This window comes from Cebus imitator, unplaced genomic scaffold, assembly GCF_001604975.1.
Source record: "Cebus imitator isolate Cc_AM_T3 unplaced genomic scaffold, Cebus_imitator-1.0 Scaffold15, whole genome shotgun sequence".
NCBI lineage: Eukaryota > Metazoa > Chordata > Mammalia > Primates > Cebidae > Cebus > Cebus imitator.
In genome coordinates this window covers 7691242-7700271 of record NW_016107330.1, presented here as the reverse complement: position 1 = coordinate 7700271, position 9030 = coordinate 7691242, and the positions used below count along the sequence as shown (strand labels likewise).

At 53.6% G+C, this 9030-nt stretch overlaps 1 protein-coding gene across 1 annotated transcript in view; it reads left to right on the top strand.

Moving 5' to 3' along the window:
* Positions 1–4034: 4034 nt before the first annotated feature.
* The window catches only part of RCC2 (regulator of chromosome condensation 2), a 32192-nt gene continuing 27196 nt past the window's right edge, over positions 4035–9030 (top strand). The window contains exons 1-2 of the mRNA XM_017505599.2: positions 4035–4240; positions 5259–5551. Of these exons, the coding sequence (XP_017361088.1) occupies positions 5267–5551 (285 nt within the window). The 5' untranslated portion in view covers positions 4035–4240; positions 5259–5266. The remainder of the gene's footprint in view (positions 4241–5258; positions 5552–9030) is intronic.

Sequence of the window (9030 nt, the reverse complement as noted above, 5' to 3'; positions counted from 1 at the left end):
TTTTTTTGGAGACAGGGTCTCACTCCGTCACCCAAGCTGGAGTGCAGTGGCACGATCATGGCTCACAGCAGCCTGGACCTCCCGGGCTCAGGAGATTCTCTCACCTCAGCCTCCACAGTAGCTGGGACTACAGGTTTGTGCCACCATACCTGGCTAATTTTTTCAAATTTTTCTAGAGATGGGGTCTCACTGTGTTGTCCAGGCTGGCCTTGAACTCCTGGGCTCAAGCAGTCGTCCAGCCTCAGCTTCCCAAATTGCTGGGATTACAGGCGTGCACCACCACTCCTGGCCACGTTCAGTGTTTCTGCTAATGCTCCTCCTGATGCAGATATCTGTATTCTCACCCATCTGCCAGCTGTGTGGCCTCAGGAGGTCTCAGTGTCTCTCCAGGATTCAGTTCTTCCCCTGCATATTATTTATATGAACAAACATATATTCACAGCTTACTACATGCCAGGTTGCCCTGGGTGCTTGCTAGAAAAACAGAGATGAAGAAACCACATACCAAGCCCAGGCAGGGCTGGCAGACTGAGGACCTAAAAGTCCAACTATAATATTTAAAGACTCTTTGGGTTTGAAAAGATCATGACTCACTGTCAGAAATAGGACGACTAGAGCTTCATCTCCCAGAAGACAGCTCTCTAAACACTATGACCAGGATCCCCCACTGACTACTGTCCTCAGAATCAGGGTATATGAAACCCAGAATTAACCTCAAGAGAAATTTAGCCCAAACTCTACTGTGCCGTTTTACACATAGGAGAGACTAGAGAACAGACGCATGAAGAGTTGGGTCGGGAGGAAATTACTGGTTTTCCAGCTATGCCTTCAAAGGCAGTCATGTCCAATAGGAATAAAATATGAGCCACAAAAAATTTAATAGGTGGCCAGGCGCGGTGGCTCATGCCTGTAATCCCAGCACTTTGGGAAGCCGAGGCAGATCGCCTGAGGTCCGGAGTTCGAGACCAGCCTGACCAACATGGAGAAACCCCATCTCTACTAAAAAACACAAAATTAGCCAGGTATAGTGGTACATACCTGTAATCCCAGCTACTCAGAAGGCTGAGGTGGAAGAATGGCTTGAACCCAGAGGTTGCGGTGAGCCGAGATCATGCCACTGCACTCCAGCCTGGACAACAAGAGCAAAACTCCATCTCAAAAAAAAATATATAATATATAATATCAAATTTTGTGGTAGCCACATTAAAAAGAGTAAAAAAAAGCCAGGCACAGTGGCACACACCTATAATCCTAGCACTTTGGGAGGCCAAGGCAAAAGGATTTCTTGAGGCCAGGAGTTTGAGACCAGCCTGGGGAACACGGTGAGACCTTGTCTCTATAGAAAAATTAGAACAATTAGCTGGGCATGGCGGAGCATGTCTGCAGCCCCAGCTACTAGGGTGGCCAAAGAAGTAGAATTGTTTGAGCCTGGTAGGTCGAGGCTGCAGCCAGGTATAGTTGTGCCTGCCTGTGGTCCCAGCTATTTGGGAGGCAGAAGCGAGAGGATCGCTTGAGCAAGGAAGGTAGAGTCTGCAGTGAGCTGGGATCATGCTGTCAGCCTTCAGCCTGGGTGACAGAACAAGATTCTATCTCAAAAAAAAAAAAGAACAAAAGAAAGGAATTACACCTTACCTCTGGAAGAGAGCTTAAGTGTGGCTGAATCTAACTTAGAATATGATTTTGCTGAAGATGAGGTCAAAGAGCGATGGCAGGCTGGCACTTGGAACCACATTTCCAAAATTCTGGGTGTAAAATGCTCAGCACAGTGCCAGACACCTGTGCCCCAAAGTGTCAGAGAAATCTCAGCCACCTTCTTTTCCTTCCCCTCTCCAGCTTTTGCACCAAACCATCCTGTCCCTGGAGAAGTTGCTCAATTAAAGCGAGGTGAAATTCCACGCACAGTTTGAAGGAGGAAGTGTCATTTTCAGCTTGCCTGTAGGTGCACCTCGCTACGTAACATTCGTTACATAAGTGGCAGTATGACACACCAAACTGATGAATGTCTGTTGCACACCCATTACAGCTGGGAGAGTCACACAGGCTTTCCCTGGGAGAATAGTGGTGTGGAATTGAGGCATGGAGTTGCAAAAATTACTTTTGTCATCTGACGAGTAGGGCCAGTTCCAGGGTGTTATTCCCAGAGTGCTTTTCTACTGCAGCATAACCTCAAGAAAAACCAGTTTCAGGAGCACCACACCTAGGATCAGATGATGCAATATGATATTAGCGTCTCATTGCATCAGGGTGCCTGACGCATGTGTCTTTTGAGCTGGCAAAAAGCATTATAATGGGGCAGGAGAAAAAAGGAAAAGACTTGCTGGCTGAAATCTAAAGGTACTGTCAGTGCTGTTCCTAATTGGCCACACAGGGTGTTGAGAGGGTAAACACCCAGCCACCCGCCTCGGCTGACAAGCATCAGCATGCCAATTCCTAAAGGGGACTTGATGGCATATTTAGGCGAAATTCTTTTCTGGTGGGTTCTACTTATGCTTTATATCAAAGCATCAAAGTTTAATCTCTCAAATCTTTTTAAATGCAGGTCTATTAAGAAGAGGCTTTCAAAGGGTGCTTCTATTCCATCTTGACCTTTCTGAAAATCTCTAAAATGTACCAGTTGATTTCTCATTTCCAAAGTTCTTTTACGTAAGCGCTCTCGGCTCCCTTGACACACAGACTTTTTGACTTTAATCAAATACCTTAGATTTGGGCCTCTTGGTTTCTCTGTCTTCCTTTAAAGGACACTTGATGCTTCCCAATCCTGTTTCTTGCACTAACAATGAATGAATGAATCACAAAAATCCTAGAACTTTATCCTTCTTCAGGAAGTTGTCTAAAGAAGGCACTTCCTTGTGCAGTACGCCGAAGGAAAAAAGAAGCGGGAGAAAAGCTTTGAGAAGAGAGCCAGTGATGGTGAGATCGTGAGATCGTGAGATCGTAATGGAAGTGGGGTGGAGAGGAGGAGGGGGGAGACCAGTAGGAAGCAAGCAAGCCTTTTTCCACCCCTCCCAGGACACGTGAAGGAGATCAAGCCTCACTGTAGTTCACGAGGGTCTATGCAGGTCCCCCACCCCTGCCTACCTCCTCAGCCTCTTAGCTCTTCTCATCCCAGCCCGACCTGACAGCTTCCCTCCCAGGAGGTGTCTCTCAAGATCTCGGGATTTGGAGCATCCCGTTCACCCCACCTGGTCTGGAATACTTTTTCCTGCCCCCTTTCATCTCGTCTTATTCATCCTTTAAATTGTTCGGCATAACTTTCCACCTAAATGCCTTCCCTGACCCTATAATAGGATAAATCCCCTCGCCATAATGTTCCTACACAGGTGTCACTTCGTAAAGCTTATCACTCTTGTAATTACTTGTTTAATGATCTGTCTTTCCGTTAGATTGTGCGTTCGTTCCACTAGGGTGGAAACCGCGTTCCCTGGCTCTGCAGCCACTGTGGGTCTTGCATGTACCGCGGGCTCAGTAAATGTTTGCCAAAAAATGAAAAGTTCCCATCAAAACCAGCTTCCAGTGCCTCCGCAGCCCTCAAATTAATGACGAATTAATTCACTAATACAGCAAACCTTCATGTGATTCTTCCGTGTCACAGTACTTTGCTACATACTGGACACATCCATAGGCAAATAAAACTTAGCTTCTCCCTGCACAGGAAAAAATTATTCAAATTGTATTCATCTTTCATTCCAATCGCTCAATTAGGGCACGTCCCTTGTTGGCTGCTGCGTGAGCGAAGTAACTATTTTCCAGCGAGTGTCCTCAGGCGACCTGTCTAGACGTGCCCAGGAAAAACAATCCAACATCCTCCTAAGCCGCAAAGAAGTCCCTGACGCGCAGGCCGCACTGCGTGGAAGGCCCGAGGCGCGCTCGCGGGCCAGCGAGAGGCGCAGCCTGGCGGAGCGGAGACCCGCGGCTGGGCGCGCGACGCGGGGCGCAGGCTCGGATGGGCCGGGCCGAGCAGGGCGGGGGCGCCGGCGCCGGGTCCGCCGGCCTGCAGGGGGCGCGCGCGCCCCGGACCCCGCGCCTCCCGCCCCGCCGCGCGCTCGCTTTGCCGCGCGGCCGCACATGTGTTTCTGTTTTGTGTTGTAGCATTTGTTCTGGAAGCTCGTATTTACATTTTAAGTGTATCTGGTGAGTGGGCTGGAGCCCTCGTCTGGGCCGGAAAAAAAAAAGCCCTCCGATCCGTTTTTTAGTTGCTTCTGTTCCTTTTTTCTCTCCGGTTTCTCATCACTCCAACCAGGTAGGGGCTGAAAATCGACAGTGATCAGTTTGTGGGGTCTAGGAAAGTTTTATTTTCCCCCCCTTTTTTTCAGAGAAAAGGTGAAAAATAAAAACCTGGGGGAGGGGGGCTGGGGGATTGAAGGAATAAAAAGAGGAAGGAAGGCGGATCCACGTGGTTTAATCGGAGACAGACAGAGATCCCATTGTTCAAAATCAAAAAAAAAAAAAAAAAAAGGCAGACAGGGGAAAGCGCAGGGACGCTGGCGGCGGAGCTGGGCACTTTGCAGTCGGATCAGAGATCGGCCGGGCCGCACAGCCGACAAGGGGGCTGGGAGGGAGTTGGGCACCATTAAAGTTTTTATTTTTCGTGTTGTGCGAGCAGGTGTTTGGGGCTGGGGTCCGGCTTTCTTCGGGCTCTTTCCCCCCTCGCCAGGGTCAGTCCACCGGAGGGATTCGGCTAACTAGAGCCCGAGGTCGGAACCGCCGAGCTGGGGCCGAACGGGGTTCCCGGGCTGTCGCGGGGTGGGGAGAGCGTTGCATTAAATGCAAGGAGTGGATTTTGAGTGGGGGGAGGCCGCGGAGACAAAAGCAGCAGGTGGGGTGGCCGGGGACAGGGAGCTCCTTGCCACCGAGGTGCCAAGGGGGAATCTTGGAAGTGTCCCAAAGCCACCTTTAATGAAAAATCTAGGAGATTGGAGGCTCCTTTTACTTTCCCTTTACTTTTGGGGTGCCAGGTTGCAACTGTGATGCTTTGTGGGCAAACCTAACGAGGACAGGCCGAGGGTCTCCATTCTCCCTCCAGCGGATTGCCTCCGGGGCTCCCGGCTGCCCTGCGGGATTCCCCGTAGGAGCCGCGCCGGGACCAGGGAGGGGCGCGATTTCCTCTCCCAACTCGCCCCCTCTCCGCCCACCCCGCGGCCGCCACTTTGGGGAGGGCAGGGGAGGAAGTGGAGGCCGGGTGGCTCGTCTCCGCTCCCCTCCCCCCGCGCAGTTTATAACCCGTCCATTGTGCGCCGCTGCCCCGTGTCTCCCTCCAGCCGCGACCATGCCCAGGAAGAAGGCGGCGGCGGCGGCCTGGGAGGAGCCGAGCTCGGGCAACGGCACGGCTCGCGCCGGGCCCAGGAAGCGCGGCGGCCCGGCGGGCAGGAAGCGCGAGCGGCCGGAGCGCTGCAGTAGCAGCAGCGGCGGCGGCAGCAGCGGCGACGAAGACGGCCTGGAGCTCGACGGGGCCCCCGGCGGGGGCAAGCGCGCGGCGCGGCCGGCGGCGGCAGGCAAGGCGGGCGGCGCGGCCGTGGTCATCACCGAGCCTGAGCACACCAAGGAGCGCGTCGTGAGTGCGGGGCAAGGCGGGAGGGTAGGCGCGGAGCCGGGGCTGGCGGGGGCAGCGACGCGGCACGGCGCGCGTTCCGGCCGGGGGCAGCCTTGCGTCGCGCTCCCTCCCGGCGGCCGGGCCGGTGCAGGCCGCGGGCTGAATCATTGCCTCCGCCTCCGCGCAACAAAAGGGCTCGGGCCGGGGCGCGCGGGCCGCGGCCTATCCGACCCCGGGCGCCTCGCGGGCGGTTGGCGGTTGGGGAGCGCGCCCGGGCCCGCGGCGGGGGAGGGGCGGCCGGAGCCCGCGCGAGGGGGTCATGGCCCCGCCTCCGCGGCTCCCTCTGCGCCCATCCCCCCCGCCCCGGGAAAGGGGACCTCGGTAAGTTCGCCCGGTCGGGAGGAGGAAGCAGCCAGCGGCGCCACACGTCCGTGGCCGCCGGCGCGCCCGGGCGTCGCGGGGAGGGGGCGGCCGGCGCTCTGCGGGGAGCAGCCGTTTGCGCCGGGGCTTTGAGGTTCCCGCCGCCTCGGCTCCGGCGTCCGGGGGGGGCGGGGCCTGACAGCCGCCGCGCATGCCCCGTGTGGCCTTGCGCCGACTCGCGCGCCGGGAAGGCGGGGGCGGCGGGCGACGGGCCCCGGGGCAGGGTGCGAGGGCGCATGCTCCGCAGAGCCCTCCCGGGAGGTCGGGGAAGCCCCCGGGCTGAGCGATGCTCTGGCTTTGTTTGCCGCCGGTGGTCTGAAGCTGCAGGTTACTCGAGATGGGCTCTGTGGTAGCCCCTCAGTGCAGAAGCATCTCCTAGGGTCTTGCGCGCACTGCTTCTGTTGGGTGAAATCTTAATTAAGGTCGTGGTTGACTCAACTTAAAGTTCCCGTAAAAACCTGCAGAGCCAGAGATCTGAGCCTGGCATCTGCCACCACATCGTCCCTCCCCCTCGCCCCCGAACTTTTTCCAAGTTTGGTGTGGTGTGGGACATGTTTATCAGAAGAGGGTCTCAGCTTTCACCAGATTCTTAGATAACCCCCAGAGAGCAAGAACTTCCACTTGGGGTTTTAGAGCCTGACACTCGGAGAGGTTTTTTTTCCTTCCGTAAGTGCCCATCTCCTAAGGGTGTTGAAGGGTTAACAGCAGAGTGCTTTCCTCCAGAGAAGCTCAGGCAGTGTCTAATAACACCTTTTCTATGTCTGCTTTATAGCTGGGGAAACGGGCACAGAGTTTGAGGGCCTTGTCCAAAATCTGGATGGAACTGGATCTCCAAATGCTGTAGCCCGTAATGGTCCCTGCAGATCGCACGTGGGAATATGCTTTGTAAAAGTGCCCTCTGGATGAAAGGGTTAACCTGTTAGGCAGTGGAGGAGAGCCTGTCAAAAGCTGTCAAAAGGTCTTGGATCAGGCCAGACAAGACAATGGCCGAAGTATGGAGAAACTGGAACACAGGAACTGTTTTCCTTTGACATCTAATCTGCTGTGCCAGACTCCAGACATCTGCCCTCCAAACACAGTATGTTAGGACAAAACTGAAAAGAAAGGCCAGGTGAGCTTCCCCCTCGCCTGTATTCTATTTTGAGTGAGTTTCCAGAAGCAAGATTGTTTGGATATCCAGGTCTCCAGTTGTCAGCTGAACAGCTCCAGACTGTTGGAGCGATGAGTTTTGTCATTAGAGTAAAAGATCCTTACCCCATGCTGAGATTGACCCCAGAAGGTAGTGACAGTGAGTGTGGAGGGGGGGACACTGGCTGTCCCTGGACCACCTCTGGCTCCAACTACGCTGCTTGAAGCTGGTTTGTCAGTGGAAATGGCACATTTGCTAGTCTTTTTTTTTTTTTTTTTTTGAGGTGGAGTCTGTGTGATTGCCCAGGCTGGAGTGCAGTGGTACAATCTCGGCTCACTGCAACCTCCACCTACCTAGGTTCAAGTGATTTTTGTGTGCTGATCAGCATCTCAAGTACCTGGGATTACAAGTGTGTGCCACCAAACCTGAATAATTTTTGTACTTTTTGTAGAGACTGGGTTTTGCCATGTTGGCCAGGCTGGACTTGAGCTCCTGGCTGCAAGTGATCTGCCTGCTTCGGCCTCCTCCCAAAGTGCTAGGATGACAGATGTGAGCCCTGCTTCAGGCTGCGTGTTTGTTAGTTTTTGGTTTTTTTTTTTTTTTTTTTCTGAGATGGAGTTTTGCTTCTGTTGCCCAGGCTGGAATGCAATGGTGCAATTTCACCTCACTGCAACCTCCATCTCCTGTGTTCTAGCAGTTGTGCTGCCTCAGCCTCCTAAGTAGCTGGGATTACAGCGCACGCACCACACCCAGCTAATTATTTTGTATTTCTAGTAGGGTTTCATCATGTTGGTGAGGCTGGTCTCGAACTCCTCATTTCAGGTGATCCACCTGCCTCAGCCTCCCAAAGTGCAGGGATTACAGGCGGGAGCCCCTGTACCCTGCCATGTTTGTTAGTCTCAATGTGAGTAGAGAGCAGTCTATTGCAGCTTTTTAAGTTCCTGTTTATACAATAAGTCATTACGTTATATATGTGTATGAGCGGAACTCTAAAAGCTACATCTTCCTTCCTCTATTCACTTAAACACCAAGAGGGCCTGTGATGCCCATCTTTTGGGCTGTCAGTACCAGTGCCATCCTAGGATCAGAGCATCTGGGAGACTGAGCGTTCAGCAAATGATGCCATTTAATGCCTCATGGAAAGTGCACACCCTACATTTAAGTTTTGCTTTTGTTTTTTTGAGACAGGGTTTTGCTCTTTTGCCCAGGCTGGAGTGCAATGGCACCATCTCGGCTCACTGCAACCTCTGTCTTTTTGGGTTCAAGCATTTCTCCTCCCTCAGCCTCTGAGTAGCTGGGATTGCAGGTGCCCACTGCAATTTTTTGTATTTTTAGTAGAGACAGGGTTTCGCAATTTTGGCCAGGCTGGTCTCGAGCTTCCGACCTCAAGTAATCTACCCGCCTTGGCCTCCCAAAGTGCCCCACATTTAAGTTTTGTTAGCATCTACTGAGTTTGGTCCATGGTCAGGGCTGGGTCCATGCAGCGCCATTGCCTTTCCACACGCCTAGGGCAGCCCTCTGCCCCTTGTCCTGGGTTGGTCTCCCTGGCCCCAGGTTTCTGGTCTCTGTCTCTCTGTTGAGCAGTCCTAGGGACCCTATGTGCTATCACAGCCAGACGACAGTCCTTGTTGCAGAAAGAACCTTTTTACTGAACATTTTGCACACCTTGCCCCTGCTCAGGGTTGCCAGAAGGATGTGTGAACTATGTTGCTGCCGGGCGCGGTGGCACGTGCCTGTAGTCCCAGCTACTCGGGAGGCTGAGGGGGGAGGATCACATGAGACCAGGAGTTCTGGGCTGTAGTGCGCTATGCCGATTGGGTGTCCGCACTGTCTGGCATCAATATGGTGACTTCCTGGGAGTAGGGGACCACCAGGTTGCCTAAGGAGGGATGAACCAGCCCAGGTTGGAAACGGAACAGGTCAAAACTCCTGTGCTGATCAGTAGTGGGAT